Source organism: Hylobates moloch, unplaced genomic scaffold (assembly GCF_009828535.3).
Source record: "Hylobates moloch isolate HMO894 unplaced genomic scaffold, HMol_V3 SCAFFOLD_11, whole genome shotgun sequence".
Classification (NCBI taxonomy): Eukaryota; Metazoa; Chordata; class Mammalia; order Primates; family Hylobatidae; genus Hylobates; species Hylobates moloch.
In genome coordinates this window covers 59,071,732-59,092,349 of record NW_026652286.1, presented here as the reverse complement: position 1 = coordinate 59,092,349, position 20,618 = coordinate 59,071,732, and the positions used below count along the sequence as shown (strand labels likewise).

At 42.5% G+C, this 20,618-nt stretch overlaps 1 protein-coding gene across 3 annotated transcripts; it reads right to left on the bottom strand.

The window, feature by feature from the left end:
• Positions 1-216: 216 nt before the first annotated feature.
• Positions 217-20,064, bottom strand: PRSS23 (serine protease 23). Of its 3 annotated transcripts, none has more exons than XM_032167113.2 (2): positions 19,940-20,064; positions 217-3,827 (listed from the first exon to the last, which is right to left on the bottom strand). In XM_032167113.2, exon 2 carries the CDS (start codon positions 3,812-3,814, stop codon positions 2,663-2,665), a length of 1,152 nt encoding a protein of 383 aa, XP_032023004.1. In that variant the 5' UTR covers positions 3,815-3,827; positions 19,940-20,064; the 3' UTR covers positions 217-2,662. The 3 variants fall into 3 exon arrangements, with proteins under 3 accessions (XP_032023004.1, XP_032023003.1, XP_032023005.1); XM_032167112.2 differs by lacking the exon at positions 19,940-20,064 and adding an exon at positions 10,806-10,926; XM_032167114.2 differs by lacking the exon at positions 19,940-20,064 and adding an exon at positions 10,806-10,915 and having other exon boundaries at positions 217-3,822.
• Positions 20,065-20,618: the final 554 nt, after the last annotated feature.

Genomic DNA, 20,618 nt, shown 5'->3' with positions numbered 1-20,618 from the left:
ATTTTCAAATTTATTATTTCTAATTTCACGCTGTGAAGATTTCCAAATCCTGGTTACAGGGTCTGGTTAAACCCTATAGGCACAGACACCTGACCCCATTCGGACTCATCATTCTTTCTACATTATCACCTCAACCAAAATGCTGTTATAGAGATCCCCAGAATGTATTTATTAGAACACCAGATTGCTTATAGGCATTATATGAGAAAACAAGGGTTTTGTGATCAAAGATGTTTATTTAAACGCAGATTTTACAACCTCAACTTGTCCCTTTAAAATAGGTCTTCCCAGAGCTTTTAATGTGCAGACAGGCATGTGAACCTCTGATAAAGAGAGGGAAAATGGAGAGGCATCTTCCTCTGACTTAATACAACCCTTTTTACTTTTGGTAGAAAATCATAAGGCCTGAGTGTTTAAGGAGCACGCTTTGGGAAATGTGGTTCTACTAGCCTTACTAGGCAAATATGCTTCTAATATGTATAACTAATACATGTAAAGCACTAATTATATTAATAATGCCACGAGTCCTTTTTTCTTTTTTTGTCAACTGCTATGATAGTTTAATACCATGCTTTATTATCACTAAAAAGATGGACATGTTGAATTATTTTATAATTTTCTTTTACAGTTCTATGAGTTAAGCTGTATATAGCATATGGGTGTATCATTCTTTAGTAAATTACATCTACTTGTGAACTGAACATTGATTTCGTTTTGACTTTGTGCCATTGTCTAACTTTGCAAAAAATCAAAATCAAGGAATCAAGGTGCTTCATAAAAGGAGCATCTGTTTTAAAAAAAAAAAAAATCCATTCTGGTCTTGGTGTTCAGTGAACTTTTTTTCACCAAGCTAAAGCAAAAACAAACAAAACCCCCAAATACCAGACATAGAAATGGAGACCTCTCTTCCTCAGACTAGATTCCTGTTAGATTCCAAAGAAAATTGTGCTGGAACTCAGAATTTTCCTGACGGCTCTGCATCTCCTTGCTATGCATAGTATTTCTCATATGATTTGAAGAAGGCACTGTGGTTGTACATTTCTTGAGTGCCTTATCAGAATTATCCTTCCAAAAAGCTCAAGAAAGACAAGCAAAAAATCCCCCAGAGAATGTCTAAGTGACAGTGCTCCATCTGAATGTGCTTACAAATTGCTACAGTGCAGGTTTACCTGGCGTGCAAGCACAGCAAACATGTGCTTGTAGTCCATTTGCTTTTTTCTCCCTGATACATTTAGAAAGAAGTGCTTAGGCCAAGAGCCATAAAATAAAAACATACAATAAGTCCAAGTCTTTTCTGTATATGCTGTGACTTGATAATCATATTGATAAAACATTTGTAAAGGCCTTTATTGGAAGGCATGATTCTGATCCATTTTGCATTCTCCCCATTTTTATTTTTGCTATTATACCTAATTGTTTATCTATAACCTAGAGCATTCCAGCAAAAGGGGCCCTTTTAAAGCTAGTGGGAAAAAGGCCACACTGGTTTTCTTAAAGTAACTTCCAAGTATTTTTACTATAAATGAGAGAGAAAAGTTTCCAAATTGAAGAAGTACATAGCTCCCAGAAAGCACACTGAAAACTATGCAGAATAATTTTTGATCAGGCTGGAAGACTGTGCCAGGTTCCAAACAAGTGGTTGTTCTGTTGTGACATCTGCCAAGCAATGCTTCCATTGTTCTCTGGAATTTAATTCATTTTAAATTACTCCATCCAAATGATAAAACATGAGATGTGCTATAATCCAGGGGTAAAATGCTATGATTGTTTTTAGTGGGACCACAACTGTTTGCCGGGAGGAAATACAGCCTGTTGTAATTAAGCCCTGATTATTGTCTTCTGAAAAATAGCTAGTTCCAGAAATGTGAGTGAAATCCTGTTAAATGGAAAGGTTGGGATAAACACTCTTGACCACTCTGGTATGACTTTAAAGTTGGGAGGGCCATATGCAAAGACTTCCTACAAAGTAGAGCAACAGCCTTTGGAAAAGAAACTATTTTTGGAACTAAAAGCAGTTTGGGATACTGGTTTACTATAAGGTATAGTTTAATATGTGTATCAGTATAGTCAACACATCGTTTTACTGTTCAAAGACTACTGTGCAAATGCCTCCAAATCCAAAATATTCTAACTGCCTAACAAATGTTGTCAAAGTTCCTAAATGGGAACACTACCTTATGGAAGCATTAATGATCAGGCACTGAATTAAAAAAACAAAAAAACCCACCACCAAGATGAATCTCAGAAGAAAACACACATGCACACATATAAGAATTCATGTCTCTTGTATGCCAAATATTTAATATAAATCTTTGATACAAGTTCAGATGAAATAAAAATCAAAGTTTCCAAAAACGTGAAGATTAACTTAATTGTCAAATATTCCTCATTGCCCCAAATCAGTATTTTTTTCATTTCTATGCAAAAGTATGTCTTCAAACTGCTTAAATGATATTTGATATGATACACAAACCAGTTTTCAAATAGTAAAGCCAGTCATCTTGCAATTTTAAGAAATAGGTAAAAGATTATATGACATCTTACACACACACACACACACACACACACACACACGTGTGCACGCCAATGACAAAAAACAATCTGGCCTCTCCTAAAATAAGTACATGAAGACCCTTAAGTGCTGCCAGGAAGGAACACTGTGTCACCCCTCCCTACAATCCAGGTAGTTTCCTTTAATCCAATAGCAAATCTGGGCATATTTGAGAGGAGTGATTCTGACAGCCACGTTGAAATCCTGTGGGGAACCATTCATGTCCACCCACTGGTGCCCTGAAAAAATGCCAATAATTTTTCGCTCCCACTTCTGCTGCTGTCTCTTCCACATCCTCACATAGACCCCAGACCCGCTGGCCCCCGGCTGGGCATCGCATTGCTGGTAGAGCAGGTCATAGGTCTCGTCTTTGACGTCACAGAAGCGATACACCAAATTGCCTGGTCGGTCATTGTCATAACCAGAGAAGTGAATTCTGCCCCCTGGCAGCTGCTTAGCAGGAGGGCTCACCCCAATCTTCATAAATTTTCTCTTGTGGGGCTTTTTGAGTTCCAGAAGGGCATAATCATAATCCATGCCAATGTCATTGGCATTGCCCTTGATCCAACCCTTGGGCACATGGGTGCGTTTCACCCGGATCCACTGAAATTTCATCTTCTCGGGCATGGCTGAAGTGGAGTCGTTGGCCCCTCGACCACCATCTTTAAACTTGGGCTTTAGGAAGCCCACTCGAAGCTTCTGGGTTCCTTTCACATAGGTTTTTCCATCGTGTATGCAGTGGGCAGCTGTGAGGACATGCTTCTCTGCCACCAGGGTGCCGGTGCAGCCCGTGGATAACTTCACTGATGTTGAGAAAGGGTAGTTGAGCAGGAAGTCTTTCCCAAAAATGCTGAACCTGCTGTCATAGCCATAAATCTGCCGCTTCCTCCGAGACTTTCCTGAAGACCCTGAGTCTCGGTGTTGGGCCCCACCTCCATTACTGCTGAGGATGTAGATGCCCACCTGTGTCTCTGTGCGGCTGCCATTGGCATAGAGCGTTTCATAAGACAGATATTGCTTGGCCTCTTCATAAGTAGGCAGTGGAGTTCCCTTATGACACTGGGGTCCACAGGAAGAAGATACTTCCAATTTGGCTTCGGCTCCAAAGTCTGGCTTGGCTAAATTGAGGGTAGACTGGGGCAAGACGACAGGGAGGCGGTATGCAGGCCAAGTGGGTTTCCAGGGGGCACTGTAAGGGCTCACTTGCCCGACAGCACAGAGCAGAAAGAAGAGAAGGAAGAGGAGCCCTGGAATCCCTGCCATGCCGAGCACTGTTCTGTAGAAACAAAGACAAGCAGGTCAGGAAGGCAAGGGCTGAACGTTCATTTACTGCAGACAGCAAAGCCCAGCAGCAGGCCTGTCATTGTTTCTGAGTCTTCAAACCCTCCTCAGGAATCAGGGTGTGAAGAGGAATCCTTAGATAACGGTCTCACTTTCAATGCAAAGGCTCAACCTTAGGAACGTTCCTGTGGCTGGGCGCCTGAAGTGAAATTGGGTGTTCCTTCCTTTCTATGTTTAAGATGTCCCTAATGATGGCAGACTGCAGAGTAGCATGAATAAAGTCATTAGTCTCCTGGCTAATTGACTGACCAGCCCCAATTTCCATGTAATTTTGAGCCCTCTTTGTGCTTGATTCTAAACCTCCTCCTCTTCTACCTTCATGATGCCCCTGCCTTTCCCTCCTCCTTCTCTCATTCTCATTGTAACATGTACTTGGAAAATTTTCAGAGCAACTTGCTCACTCAGAGGGTCAATTTAAATTACACGGCTTACTGAGTGACTGAGACATCAAAGAAGGACAGCTCCACAGTGTCACAATTACCACCACTCCTATGGTTTTTAAATGATGGTGCATTCGAGAAAGGGTATGAGATTTTTTGTTTTGTCTTGTTTTTTACTTTGAATACAACAACCTTTACTATTATATCTATTGAGTTCCAGAGTGGCCAGGTTTCTAATAAAATATTCCTTCTTCCTTTGGATTATGTTGTACACTACTAGGATCTTTGTCGATATCTAAAGCTCTAATATTGCATCAGCTATAACACTGTGAACTGTTACCATTGGTTACTTTTTCAGTTGTTTATATCTGTATTCCCAACTAAATCCCTTAAATTTGGGCCTGTGCTAGCACTCGACAAAGATTTGTTAAATGGATGCTTGTATCAATGGAAAAGTGAATGACTGTTGCACGCTGACGCTAATGACAATGATGTACATGGATGATGTGGTAGCTCAGAGAAACAGCTTGAGGCCAATTGTGGGAGTAAGAATGAGAGAGGCCTTCTAGGAGAAGTGATGCTTGAGAAAAAGTATGCCACAGCCTCACTCCAACCTCTCAATACAGAGGACCAAATGTATTATTTGGCAAATGCACCCATTCTTTTCAAATGTACCCATCGTTTAGAAGCAATAGGAGTCCTAGTAAAGGTGACACCGTGGAGCTGTCCCTCCTTGATGCCTCGGTCATTCAGTAAGCTGTGTAATTTAAATTTACCCTCTCAATGAACAAATTGCCTAGAAATTTTCCAGGCATCACCTGATGTTTCAGATGGGTGCGAAGTTGAAAAGAAGTCTGATAACATAAGACAGAGAGAAGGGGATACTTAAGGAAGGGAAACAAGAGTCTGTGCAAGGGCACAGCAACATGCAACCATGTGAGTAATTTTGGAATCACACTTAGCTCAGCAAGGGTGGAGTAGAGGAAGTGGTGGAGGCAGCAGGCAAGAGCTAGATTCTGAAGGGCTATGTGTACTAAATGAAGAAGTTTGGATTTTATACTGCAAGGTATGTTTAAATGCCCAGATCAACCATCCCACAAGAAAAACAACAACGAGGAAGACTGAAAGTGCTTTCATAAATGTTTAAGCATCAGTTGGCTCTCAGTGGCTCTGACTCTTCTGGTTTAATAGAAGCTGACTCAGCAGGTAGGGTAACTCATTCACAACCAAGCACCCAAAAACAAGGACCCAGAAGGGGTGGGTCTCAAGAGGCTCTCCGAACACAGCAGAAGTCAGGAAGAAACTGTTTTGTTATTCTCATTCTCTTCCTGTTTGAAAGTACAGATCTACTGGCAACTTTGGGTGCCTTTTGCTCCCTTTTATATAAAAGTGGAAAATCCCAATGATCTGATGGAGTATAGCTGAGCATGCCCATTCTCATTCCCAATATCCACACTGTGTTTCTAACATATGTGTGTGCCCCACCCACCTCTGGGACCTTTTAGCTTGACTTTTTCTCTTGGCTTCCACTTCAGTCAGGGAGAATAGGGATAGGAAAAGAAAGAAATAAGGTCCTGGAAAAGCCAGTTCCTTGGGACTCCCTAATTCCTTGAAATTCTACTTGTCTCCATCTTTCCAAATAGGAAGGGTCCCTCTGCCCTTTTGTAGGAAGGAAATACATTTAATTATTTCTTTAAATCCTTGAAAACATGGGGTGCTTGCATATGTGCACACATCTGTTTGTATGTGCTTGTTGGGAGTATTGCCAAGACTAAAGGTTTTAAGTGGACTAGGAAGGGGATGCCAATGCTAGCTGAGTCCTCCTCTCCAATGGAGAACTTGGCAGTGAAATGGGTGTGGTGATGACAACCCTTTAGGAGATCTGTGGGGCATGGTTCTGATTATTCTCACCTACTGGCTAAGGACTCATCCCTTGGGCTTATCTATCTAGGACTTGAGCAGCCTTTTCTCTATATAAGTTGCTGTCTAGGTGACTAAATGCCCCACTCACACCAGAATCCCTGCCAAGTGTGACAGGGACTAGGAGGAGTCATATATCTCCCACATGGCTGTATCTTGGGCCTCAACGCACCATCCTCTCCTCCCTTTGAGTAATGTGGGGGATGTTAATGTGGCTTACACTGAGCAGCAGACATGGTAAGCCAAGTTTTACTTCAGCTTATCTTAAGAAAGAAAACACAGAATGCAGAGGTCCAGCCTGCCAAGTGTTCTTGTTTTTAAAATACGATTCTTGGGGGAGACAGAGTAGGAGATGAGGTAGTATTATACTATGTATTATCATCAGCTACAGATAATATTTTCAATGTGCATGAAGAACATGGCAGTTACAATATCCTCTTTCATTAGCCACAGCCTTACTCCAACCTCTCAATATAGAGGATCAAATGTATTCTTTGGCAAAATGATGAATGATTACGTCTCAAGAAACTTTGGGATCAGTTATGAATCACAGAATCCTGTTAGAGAATGCTAAAGAGTCTACTGCATGATAGAATATTACTAATTCAGAGTTCTTACAACTTGAATTCTGTTCATTGAGCCAGGAGTGAAGGAGAAGCCAGCCATCTATAAGAAAAAAACAAACTGCTAACCCAACAGGACCGTGTGAAGCTTTAACTTTGAAGAATAAACTTTTCAGAGACTTAAAAAGTCCCAATTTCTATTAGTTTGCAACTCTGCTTCCAAGTTCTCTACATTACTAAACGCTATTTACTAACTTGTGTGATAAGACTTTGTTCTGACAGCATTATATATCTTGCTTAAAGCTTCCATGTAACCCTAAAAGTTATAAAATTGCATTTAAAAAACTTTAATTCAGATTTAGAAACGAATGCAGACTTTTAGAAACTAATGCCCATCAAATTATTTCAAACTGATTAGGCTTAGATATTTTTAAAATATCTAATCAGAAATTAGAAGATACAGCTGTGGGTTCTCAAGCCCTTACATGGGTTTAAACTGATGTCTGTATTAAAGCTACAAGCTTCTTAAGTTGCTTAGTCCTTTACCAAATGTTCATTTAGGGTGCTTTAGAAATTCTTCTGAATAGCATCCTCAACCAGATGATTGCTTTAGCTGGTCTTTTTAGCTCTGGTCTTTTTAGGTCCAGGATTCCCTAATTTTATAATTTTCCAGAATCACAGAAGTCCAGGTCAGGGACGATGCTGTCTACAGTGTCTGTACTGTCATTTACTTCTCAGGACCATTGATACATGGAATTATGGAGGGTGGAGGCAAAGGAGGGGGAAAGGAAAAGGAAAATGAATCACGCTAATTTCTCATCTATCTGGCAGACAAGATTTCCCTGATCAGTCTGCAACAGGGCCACTGTTTGAGAGAATGATTTAACTCCTATAGCAAATAAGTGCTGGGAGGGAAAATCTAATCCTTAGGTCATATATTCTCTATTGTACAAATTGTGACTCCAGCAGAAGGCAGCTTTCAAGAACTGAGTGGAGGGATGGCTGTGTGTGTACGCTCTTAAGACAGGCCCCAAAGAAAAGCCTGAGGGGGAAACAACCCTCCTGTCCATTAAGGGTCTTTCCTGAGGCATTCACAGCCTTCCCTGACTCATCCTCATTAACGACACAACAAATGAGGCAAAACTGTGATGCTTTAAAATTAGGTTGGTGGATTTACATTAATTTCTCAACTCTCATGATCATGGAGTAATTCCTCAGAAGACAAATAATTATTGTTCCTATTTGTATAAACCCTGGGTAAGCCTGTGCTATACCTGTTTAAGTTTATTTAAACATAAACACTCATCTAAGGTATACACAGATGTAATGAAAACATTCATAATCCCACACCTGGAAAGGTAACTAATGAGTTACATAATTTTAAATTCTCTCTCACCCTTATAAATGAATCACCTTATCCTTGCAGAGCTGCCTGGAAGATTCATACCTTAAAAATGGAATGAAGATTTTCAAATCTCATCCTTTTACCTAAGTCTGGATGAAGAAAATTTAGGTCTATAACGTTTCATTTCTAGGAATAAGCTTTTGCTGAATAAAGATTCCTCATATACATAAATTATCTGTTAAGGTTTCCAACCAAGTGTTTCCGTGCATCATTTCACCTAACTGGCAGGGAAGAATGGAAAATGAAGGTAAGAAAATATTTTTTCACCATGCTTAGTAATACAGAAACTATTCCTTTTCCAGCTTTGGGTATCTGATTCATAAATGGGTTACACAGTCCACTCTCCATCACTCAATATGAGCCACTGTCTGAAAATATTTATACTTTTTGAGGATGCTGCCACTTCATAGGCCCTTGGTGGTGGGACTTTGCATAATTAACAGATATGCAAACAACAATCTCTTTGGAGACTGGATGCAGTGACTACTATCTCCTGCACGGCACCTTAGTCTTGAAAACTGCAACAACACAGGTCTCCTCAAGAGGGCCACTGTTTGAGAGAATGATTTAACTCCTATAGCAAACAAGTGCTGGGAGGGAAAACCTAATCCTTAGGTCATGTATTCTCTATTGTACAAATTGTGAATTCCTGCAGCCGCTATAAACAGTAATGACAGAAAGAAACAGCAGGAAAGTTTGCAAAGATACAGGTTTTGGACACCATGTGGAGAGATGACAAAGGGGCTTCCATGGAATCAGTGATATGGAACAGTGAAACCATGCTAAATCCTAAAGCAAATGCTTAAAAATGAACTAAGCTCTGTGAATACTCTGCAGTCAGGCTTGTTCTTGCTTTCCTGAGTCACAGACCCTGTTAAGGCAAAACAGACCTAATCACATAATTGTTTAAGAATTAGTCTTGTACAGGAAACTGCAAGGCACTCACAAGTCCAGCAACCCTAAACACAATCTTGTGGTCAAATGAAGTTTAGCCTCTTCTCTATCGGATTTTAGGTAAACTAAATTGAGCCTGGGACAAACCTGGCAGAACAAGAACAGAGTGCAAAAAACCCTGCTAATGTTGAGAACATGAGAAATTCCCTGGAGTCTGTGGGAGTTAGGCATCAATAATGCCTGGTGAGTGAAATCCTAAGGGATCTGAGAAGAGCTACGTGGGAGAACCTGAGACTATTAACCATTGCAGACTGGGGACAAAAATGTTCTCAGACACATTAACGGACACTTATGCTACAACCAGAAAATGCATCCATGTTAACCATCCAGCTGAATAAGTCGTCAGTGTTACAAAAATGAGATCCATATTAGGTACCTTGGAAAAAGGCTTTCTTCCCAGTTCAGGCACGGGAAAGGACAAGTTACCGCTTGACTTTATTTAACTAGGAAAACTGCAAGTGAAACAACCTTTTCATATGCAGATGAGGTGCAAACACTTTCACAAACAAACATAGTGGCGTCTGGGGGCATTTTCTAAGTTCCTTCTCCCCACTTCACCTCCAATCCACTCCTGACAGACTTCATGGTAGGTAGGCACGGTTATAAACCTGTCACAAATACTCTCACGCACAAGTAGGATCTTGAAACAACATGCAATAAATATCCTGATACTACTTTGACGTAGGGCTTTTGACCACAGCTGACTTCATCTGTAAATTAAATTCTTTCTCACACGGCCATGTGAAGAGGATTCTGGCATTGGCCTACCTGTTCCTAAGGGGTGCACAGGGAGCCCTCAAATTTAGTTTCAGGAGCTGACAGAAGCAAGCCCTATTCCAATACCTACACTGAGTTTCTTAATTCTTACTGGTGTCACCCAGTGGGCAGTAAAACAAACAGGATTTTTATCAGCTGCTTTCTCCTGAGGTGCTGGAAAGCAAACCTAATTTGTATTCTGGAGGGGAGTGGTGGTGTTCCTTTATCTGAACAAGTCTTCTCCCGCTCCTTTTAAAACTTTAAAACTTTTATTTAAAACTTAACTCGTGATGAATGCCTACAGGCAGAAGAACTATTTGCTTACAACAACTGTTGTTAGTTCAGACTGTAGTGTCTAGGGTTAGCACCCCCGGAACGCACACGGACATCCACTACGACTCCAGAGAAAAGATTCTATTTCCCAGCCTGTATTTGCTGCACTTCTGTACTTCTCTTGCTTGCTTAGGTGTGTTCACAATCACATGCCCAGGGTTAAAAATTAATATTCAGAACTTGATGGGATCGGGTATATGCAAAACTCAAGGAAAAGAAGTAGTGGTGGTGGTGTGTGGGGGGTGCGTAGGGGTGTAGCCATCGCCCCCGCTGAAGGACAGTTTGCCGAGAGCCGGCTCTCTCTGCTTCCCAACCAACATCCTGCACCCAAGACAGCAGTCTCAAAATCTTCTTTCCCCATCCGTTTCATGGGTGACACCGCATGAATCCAAATGCCCTGCAGCCCCCGCCGACTCCCCAGAGCTCCTTCAGGCCCCCAGCCCGTGTCCCGGAACCCCGAGGACGGCCCTGGCGAAGTCTCCGGTGCCTCCAGCAGCCCGCAGTTACCCTACCCCGCGCATACCCGGCCCTTTGTCCCGCTCCTCCCGGCGCCTCGCCTCTCCCGCGCCCGGGCGGATGCCCCAGTCGGTGCCCGCACTCACCCGCGCCGAGCAGCCCGCCCGGGCCGCGGCTCGCCGCGCCGCTCAGACAGGTGTGGGCGCCGGGAGACAGCGCGCGGCTCCCATGCCTGCCCCGCCGCACAGCCGAGTGCGAGCGAGCGGGCGAGCAGCGCAGGCAGCTGGCGGGTCCGCCCCCCGCGCCACCCGAGGCCCGCCCGCCCCGCCTCCGGCCTCGGGGAAGCCGCGCGGCCGCCGCCCGCCCCACTGCACATAGACCGTGCCCCCCTCCCCTCGCCGCCCGCCTGCGGCCGGAGCAGGGTGGAGCAGCCCAGAGGGCCTGAGGCCGAGCGTCCCTGCGCAGGTGGGCCCGGGTGCCGCGGCAGCACTCGCCAGTCCCGGCCTCTCGGCGCCAGGCAGCGCCGGCTCTGGCGGACTCTCCTGCCCGGGACCCGCGCGCCGTCACTCTTTGAACACCGCGCATCACCGGGTCTGGGGCGCGGCCTCCTGAGCGAGACTACGGCCTTCGCTGCTGGCAGCACGCTGCCAGCTCGCAAAAAGACCAGGTCCCCTACAAAAGGCGACCCTTCCCCCAACAGCCTAGAACTAGGGACGCGGGCCACACCTGGTGCATGGGGAGCCCTGGGCAAATTTGAAGAATTGGTTCAGAACCTGTGTGCTCCCTACCCCCACGTACGATTTTAGCGCCTTAAGGTGTTGACCGAACTCCTCGTTTCTCCGGTGCCTCCAAAGAACAGAAACCTGTATTCCCATGGCAGGGCCACCAATGCTTTGCATTTCCTTACAGCACCCAGTGCTCTGCGTGGGGCCCAAAGCACCGGGGGTGCTTGGCAGCTTCTGAGCGGCGGGCTGGCTGGCGAGCCCACTGGCCTCAGTTCTTCATCGGGGCACCAGCTGGTGGAGCCACCTCCTTGTCCAGTGGGCCTGCTTCCCTGAGTCACTCCCAGCGGTCGGTATCTTGGTGGTGGTGGTTGGGGGCCAGGGTGGGGGGTGTGCGGGGAGTCCCCTCCTAACCAGGCTGGAGACCTTGCCATTTAAGGTCCTAGTGTTAGAGCCTTCCTATTTAATATAGATTACCGTGTATTGAGCGTTTTCGGTCAAGAGCTTTACATATAGGCCATTGTGGTGAAGAAGGTGCAGAGATTACACTAATTTTATAAGGAACAGGAGGTTTGGAGAGGTTTAATGACTTTCCCAAAGTTACACAGCTACTGAATGGTAGGACAAGATTTTGCACTGAGCCATGCTTTCTATCAAGCTAGTAGCTTTCCTTTCTCCTATCAAAGCCTACTCTCAGAAAGGGAAGGTCTAAAGTACTATTTCACACCAAGGTGTTACTGATATGCCTAATACATTGGTGTTTGCAGTTACTTTTAAATGAGAAAGCCCTGAACACATTATTGTGTGGTCTTTTCTTTTATTTTCGAGACAAGTACTCCCTCTGTAGCTCATTCTGGAGTGCCGTAGCAGGATCATAGCTCACTGCAGTGTAGACCTCCTAGGCTCAAGTATCCTCCCTTCTCAGCAAGGATTACAGGCGCTAGCCACTGCTCCCGGCCTGGTGTTTCTTAAATAGAAAGGAAACTGATATTTTCCACCATTTTAAGGGCAAAATTTTCTTAGCTTAGCTTCAATTGTTTTCTTTTAAAATGTCACATTAATATATAGAGATATAGGCCAGGCTCAGTGGCTCACGCCTGTAATCGCAGCACTTTGGAAGACCAAAGTGGGCAGATTGCTTGAACTTAGGAGTTTGAGACCAGCCTGGGCAACATGGCAAAACCCTATCTCTATAAAAAATACAAAAAACCTAGCCAGCTGTGGTGGCACACGCCTATGGTCTCAGCTATTTGGGAGGCTGAGGTGGGAGAATGGCTTGAGCCCAGGAGGTGGAGGTTGCAGTGAGCTATGATCACCACTGCACTCCAACCTGGGTGACAGACCAAGACCCTGTCTCAAAACACACACAGACACAAAACCAGATATAAACTTAGGTTACAGCTTTTGAACAACTCGCAAATAAAACCAAAACAGATTTATAAAAATTTTCTTCCAGAATAATAAAATTGAAATTAGTAGCGTTTCCTGGACTACTACCAGCATTGCATGGTACTGACAGCTGAGGCGTCGGTACCTTTGAGTTCCCTGTGGCTCTACCACTCTCATGATGTGTGAGGTGCCCAATGCAAACTCAATTCTCGCACCTCTTTCCTTCGTTCCATCTACCATATCTCCTTTGCCCACACCATGTCATTGCAATGGGTTTCTCTTGACTCTAATACATTATTTAGGTATTTGTGCTATTTCTTTCTTATTAGCATAGCAAGTGAAGTGGTAACTCTTGCTGCCAAAGACTAGTACACACAGGTGCTGCAATCAAGAGGCAGCACTTGGCATGAGATGGTCATCCCAATGATCCAGAATGTGTTTATATTTATCTTTTATTATAAAAATTTTAAAAGTTAAATTGAGGATCTCTAAGTGTCTGTAGCTCCCAATTGAAGAAACACCATTAAAAGGTAAGTATCTTAACGGAGGAACTGGAGATGTAGCTGGAAGGAAGGGAAGAAGGGAGACATTTATCAACCATGCTCAAGTTGTATTAGAGTCACTTCAATCCAACAAATATATATTGATCACCTATTACATGGAAAACATTGTGCTAGGCACAAACTTAAAGAGATACCTATAGGAGGACCATACAGCAACATAATTAAGAGTGGCCTGTGGCATCTGACTATGGGGTACCAATCCAAGGTCTAACGCTACTAGTTGTGTGGCTTTTCACTTAACTTTTCTGTACCTCAGTTTCCTCCTCTGTAAAACCAGGACTTTCTCATAGAGTTCTTTTAAGAATTGAATGAATATACATAGTGTGCATAGGACAGTTTCTTACATGGAACAAGCCCTTAATAAATATTAGGTATTGTTATATTTATCACACTTGGCTCTGCTTCGGAGTGTAGTCCTCCAGTACCACCTCAGTCAGCTTTGACATTCATTGCTTTTTTTTTTTTCCTACTAGTTGCAATGTTTCAAGGTAGATTCATGGAGAACAAGATGATTATTCCCATCATTCAGAGAGAAAAACTGAGGCACAGAAGGGCCTAAGAGCACAATAGTACTTCACCTGGTCTCAGGGACTACCGCCCACTATCCAAAGAGCTAATAGGCAGGACTCTTTAACTACAGATGTCCCACGGGGGCTCAGGGTTTGAACATGCACCACCAGCTTTTGTTGTTCCTCGGAGCTACCAAGAGTAAAATGAGAGGCTACTTCCTGGCTGTTAGGTTGTCATCACGATTGCCATAAGGACGGTGATAGAACTGTATTTTGACCTCTGAGACAAATGACCAATGTAAACAGCAGATGTCTTCATGCTAAGATTAGAGGTTTGCTTTTCTTTTTGTACTTGTCCCATTTCCCTCCCCGGTGGGGAGGGGGTGGGGGGAACCAAAACCGAAATCCTCACTGCTTCTTAAGAACTCAGTTCAACTCTTTAAATGTAATTCCCAAATACTTTTTATATGCATAGCAATCGAGTTGTTGAAAATACATTCAGGGCAAAGCCCACACATTTTCTGATCATCCACTCTGTATAAGGTTATTTGGGCTGTCAGGGAGAGAAAACAAATACCCCTCAGCTCGAGGAATTTATGCAACAGACATAAACAAAATCAAATATAGGAGAAAGCAAGATATCAGCTGGATCAGGATACAGACATGAGCTAGAGAACATGGAAGAGAGAATCATTAATTCCCACTCTGGCCGGTGCTGAAAGCTTCTTTGAGGTAGAATTTGAGCTGAAGCTCAAAGCATAAAGATCTGGACATTACCTCACTGTGTTCACAAAACTGCTTTGTAACATAGACAAGAAGAAAAATATCCACTGTATAGATGAGAAAATCAATGCATAAATTAAGGGAGCAGAACTAGGACTAAGTTGTATCTATGCTTAGTGAATGCATACTATATGCCAGATACTGTGGAGTATATTTTATTATGTGTAATCTTCAAGACAAATAGAGAAGCTATGATTTTCGTCATTCTGCAGATGAGGATCTGAGGTTCAAAGTTTTAAAATAGTGTACTCGGTGCCATACTACAGTACAAAGGATCACAGCTGTGACCTCTGCCCAGTCTGCCCCATTCTTTTGCTGGATTCCATTGTGTTATATTGCTTCCCAGACTTGCCTTTTCCCGTCCGTCCTGACAATAAGGAGGTTGCATCAGTTTCTGATGTCACTCCAGCTCTAAGTATCCTTTCGATTCTATCTTGCTTTTGTTCCAGTTATGTAATAACTCACAAATGACCTGTTAAATGACCCCAAAGCAGGAAACAAGATGGGACTGAATGATACTTGGAAGCTTAGGGTGGCATGACCAGCACTAACTCTAAACTCAACCTCAACTCAACTCAATTTTAGTGCTAATTTTTCATAAGACCAAGATCCATATGTAGCCTCAACAATTTAAGTCAGTTTGAAAGTTAACAAAAAGGATTATTTCTAAGGAGATAAATGGGCATATTTCAAAATTATTTCCATATGGTTTCATATTTCTTTGATAATAACAAAGTGTTACGTGGATCTTGTAGTTTACGCACTAAGTGGGGGTTTTTGGCTCTGTGTAGTGAGTGAAAAGAGAATTGGAATGAAAGTCAACACAGGGTGGGGCACTCTAAATATGTCTTAGCCATAGACGTGCTGTGTGACCTTGGGTAAATCACCACACTCATTGACCTTGATTTCTTGTCTGTCAATAGAGAACCTGGATAACCTACTGTTACAGTCTTTGAGCTTATGACATAGTAATCCTTATGGGAAGATGATCCACATCATTTTTTAATTTGGGGGCACCCACGGTGCCTACCATGGGATCCTGGAGTAGCGAAGGATATGAAATTCTGTGGTCAGACTGACCTGGATTCAACTTAGAATTCATTTATTCATTGGGTGAATGTGGGCAAGTTACGTGACCTTCTGTGCCTCACTTTTCTCATCTGCACAATGAGACTGATTTAGGGGTGTTGTAAAGATTCAGTGAGATAATCAGTACAAAACCCATAGCATCAAGGTCAGCACAAAGTAAATTCTGAATTGGCAATACATATTATTATTACAATTATTATCATTACTATCACTGCTGCTATTGTTACTACTGTGAATGCTCAATAAATGTTTTTGAAAATTGTTGAATGAATAAATGAATAAATCAAACTGTTATATTATCAATGCTAAAAAGTTTAATCCAGGCTTTATAAGAAAAAATGTATCCCAGGACTCCCGTTGACACCCCCAAATCTTGTTGTCTTCGGTCTGGTCTACAGGCAAGAGAGTTTTACTATTGAATTTAGGAAGAATTATAGATTCAAATGAGAGCCATGGTTGTATTTTTTGTCTCCTCCTCCCATCTCCTCTATGGTACCATCAGTTCATTCATTTAACAATTACCTATTGAACCATGAATATTACAAGGTTTATATATTTGTCAGTGCTTTTTTTTAGGGCAAAATTACATTTTTCTTATAATGCTGGATTTAAAATTTTCTATGGTAAAAAATAAAACCCCCATAGTAAAATTCCTGTAATAAAAACAAATCTAACAAGATAAACCACTCAAATCTCTACAGCACTTAATACAGAAAACAAATATATTTGTATTACATTCAAAACTTTCTAAAAATTTCTATTTTTGTTAAGTATAGATTACTCATTTTAAGTCTTTGGAAACATAGGTAGTAAGGCACTCTAAATGTAAATATGTGAAGGTGTAATATATAAAAGCTTAACATATAAAATCGTTGTAGGGTTAAATTGTCATATCTGTACATATGGTAGGAAAAAAAAGTTGCACAGCAAGGAAAAGCTTTACTCTAATCCTACTTAGAATATGCCAATCTAAAATTATCAGAAAGAAAAATAGACTTGAGTACTTGCAATTTCCTGTATACTCTGGGCACTATTGTAAACTGAAATATTAGGAACATTTTGGAATAACTATGTGTTTCTCATTTTCTCTGGTCAAATTTGAAGTCCAGTGGCCAGCATGGGGCTTCTCTGATCTACTCTAACCTGCATACTGGATCTTATGATCAAGAAAAGAGAAAATGAAGATTTTATATTGGAATTTTTTTTTCTGAAATCTTTATAACTTTAAAAATCTTTTATGGAAAATTATTTTGTTTTCAATTTTTGTTTATATTTATCCATAAATGTTAGATTCTCTTTTTACTCCTTTATAAGGAGTAAGCTTTCATGTGGTTCAGTGTGCGATCTGGATATTTGAATTTGGGTCTTTTATGAGGTTTCTCCTTTACTTTCTGGAAAATTCTATTCATCCTTCAAGCCCAAATATCAGCTGTTCTCTGAAGGCTTCCAAAACCTTCAGTGGTAGATTTGTAAGTTTTACTTATGTTTTTTAGAGGGTTGTATTAAAATTATATCTTATGTTGTAATTATATGAATTTACATGTTGAAACTCAAGCAGTCCAGAGCTCCTTATGAGTAGGAAATCTGTCTTGTTTTCCTTTACAGTCTTTGTAGTTTTCTGCTATAGTCTAGCAGAGAACTTAGCTCTTTGTAAAGGCTTATTTAATGTTAATTTAATAAATGATTAAATTAATGAATAAAATTCTAATTGGTTAAAAATATTAGATCGGAAATAATTTAGCTTGCCAGCCACTAGGAACAGGACACAGTGAGTGTACATGAAATTTTACCACTGGGGCTCCCACACTCTCCAGAATGTTAATCTGAACTTCCGTTTAGGGTCTGTCTACCATTGTTTCCTTACAGGTCATGTCAGATAACAAATTCAGTTTCCACTTGGCCTGCTAATTACATTTCACTACTCACGCTATGGCTACATGGTGGCATTCTAGGTGCCAGTTGTCCATGATTTATGACATTTGACTGTCTTTCTGCAGAACTCTTTGCAGTATGCTCTGAATTTGGCCACTACAGGGTGTTCTGAGTTGCTCTACCAGGGAGACCCACAGGATTATAGAATGCTATTGGACAATATGTGTTTCCCAAACTCTATTCCCTCCCACACTTCTGGAAGAGGTCAATAAATTGTCTGTAAAAAAAGGTAGTTAAATATGGATATTACCATTTCAAATACTCTGAGAAGTCTTGCATAAAGAAATCTAGTTAAGTTCGTTTATCTCAAAGGTGCCCAATCTTATTTGACCACGGAATCCTTTTTTTCAATACAGAAGTAACAGTTCATAGTATAGTAGGCTTCTAAAGAACAGAATTTGAGCTCAGGAGCTTAAGACTAGCCTGGGCAACATAGTGAAACCCCATCTCTACAAAAAAATACAAAAATTAGCTGAGCCTAGTGGCATGTCTTGTAGTCCCAGCTCCTTGGGGGGCTTGAGCCTGAGAGGTCAAGGTTACTGTGAGCTGTGACTGTACCACTGCGCTTCAGCCTGGGTGACAAAGTGAGACCCTGTCTCGAAAAAAGAATGGAGTTTGAAAAACGTCATCCATAAGTTTAATCCACTCCTACAGTTGAACCACTTTTGTTCCCAAGATGTGCTCTATGCTTTTTTTTTGCCTTGCTGTCTTTGTCCATGTCTGAAACTCTTTCATATCCATCTGTCTACATTCTATCCATTTTTCAAAGGCCTAACACAATGTTACATCTTCTACAAAGTATTTTTGTTGGCCTTTGATTTCCCATAACACTTTCTATGACTTTCTCATAGCTCTTGTCATTTTATTTTTTTTATTTTCAGCTTATGTTTCTTCTCCCCTACTGTTGAATACCATGAGTTTGCATCTCTGGCCTGCACCTTTTTTGGCTGGGTGTATTATTCAGGGTCTTGGCAATAGCACATTGGTTCAAATGAAGATACTTTAATGAAGTGGCTACTTATGGAGGTGAAGACAGGGTAGAGGGAACAAGCAAGCCAGATAGGCATCCAGGGTCTAGCAGCAGTGGGAAGCCATCACTCATCTGGGCAGGAGGCACAAAGGAGAAAATGCTGTCCCAGAGCCCAGTGAGCACGAGCACCTTGGAGGGAAGCCTGCTTCCAATTGCCGAGTAGTCCATGGACAGTTGCAGCTGATGCAAGAAATGGCTCCCCAAGGAAGGAGGGAGTTGGAAAGAAGCACCCTGACCTGTTCTCTTCCTACTCTGATCTCCTGAGGCCTACCAAAGTCAGCTCACAAGGGAGTCGGGTTGTGCTGTCTGTAAGGACCAGCCTTCTGAGCACAGTGCAGGGTAGTGAAGGGTGGAGAACTCATGGGAGCGAGGCAGACAGAAAATAATCAGCACACTGGGAAAGCCTGCTTCAAAATGGGGGTAGTGACCAGTACTCTTCTCACAGGGCTGTAAGGAGATTATAGGGATTTCATTAGAAAATGTATCCAAATATTAACATATTGCACAGAGCCTGATTCTCGAATTATTTTAGCTACTCATAAGAACTCTGTGAATAGCTACTGGTATAAAAGCTGATTGAGGAAGATGTCATGCATTGCTTATTGTTCAGCTCTTACACATGCAGTACAGGCCCTCTGAGCAGTAGGGCCATGAATGGATGCCATCAGGTGTGCCACGGGGAGCCACCTTGAACAGAGGTCACTGGGAAGCTAGTTTGGCTGTTTTGACTGAAATCATCAGTCAATCTGACCTTGAAAACAGACAGCAGTGAGCTGACTTTGAGACTTATTTTTAACTTTCAGCAGATTGTTCTGGCACTTCTTCCCCACAGTCTAGGCCTCTAGGTTTTCCTTTGTCTCTTTGTGGAGGTGAGAGCTGCTGAAAAACAAGTGAGCTTTGTGAAAAGTGCCTCACAGCCATCACTGGAAATGGCACCAATTTGTCACATTTGAAAGCCAGCTAGAGGTGGCTGGCCCAGGGGTTCATCAGGAGGATTTGTACTTATAGAAGCAAATTGCTTCCTCCTTTTTCAGAAGAGTAACCTGTTTTATTTCAAACACAGGATCACCTGGCTCCTTCTGCCCTCAGCACACGGATTAGGGAAACCACAAGAATCATCATCCATGTGTTCTTTTCACTTCAAAGCCCTGCAGAATGCCACAAGGGCCGGTTCTGCCACCTGAAACAAGAGAGGCCCTTCCAGGGCTGTGCTGGTTTAAGAAAGCCCTTTCCTGGGAGCTGGGGGAGTGAGGTGGGACTTACCACATGAAGGCAAATCTGTGTCAGACAGGGAAGCCACACAGGTACCCTCCACTGCAGCTCTGTGCCCGTGCTCCTGGAGGAAGGGTGAGTTTGCAGGGTGACAGCTCTGTGGAACCTGTCACACTGACAGAGGCAATGAAGGTCACACTGGGACGAGATTCCAGTACTGACACCAGCAGCTGCAGGTAGGGACTTCGTTCAAGGAGGAGTGACTTTTTTATCCGGGTTTCCGGCAGACCAAAATTAGTGGGAAAAAGCCCCTAGATCCTGTGGGATCTGTAAGTAGTTGCTCACGTTGTCGTCCCTGCCCCTGGGAAATCAAGACATAAACCCAAACTGTTAATAAATGGCTCTGATGTCACTACACCCACAAGCCTCACAGTTTCTTAGTGGGCCAGTCTTGAGTCCTCTGGCTTTTCCTGGAGCACACAGATACTGGTCTCTACTCAAGGCTGGCAGAGGTGCTGTTTGGGGAACTGTGTGCAGTCAGGGTGAGGACAGACTCTCCAGACAAGAAGTGGGTCCAGTCCATCAAACAGCAGGGTGATAGTGAATTCAGTGGTTTGAGGATCATGCTGCCAATAAAAATGGGCCCTTCCCAGCAATGTGACACCACTCCAAGATGACATGACAATTTTCCTTGTAATGTGAAAATGAAAAAGTCGCTTGGCTACAATCC

Coding starts and splice junctions, on each gene's coding strand:
- PRSS23 (XM_032167113.2), bottom strand. CDS start 3,814: ATGGCAGGGATTCCAGGGCTCCTCTTCCTTCTCTTCTTTCTGCTCTGT.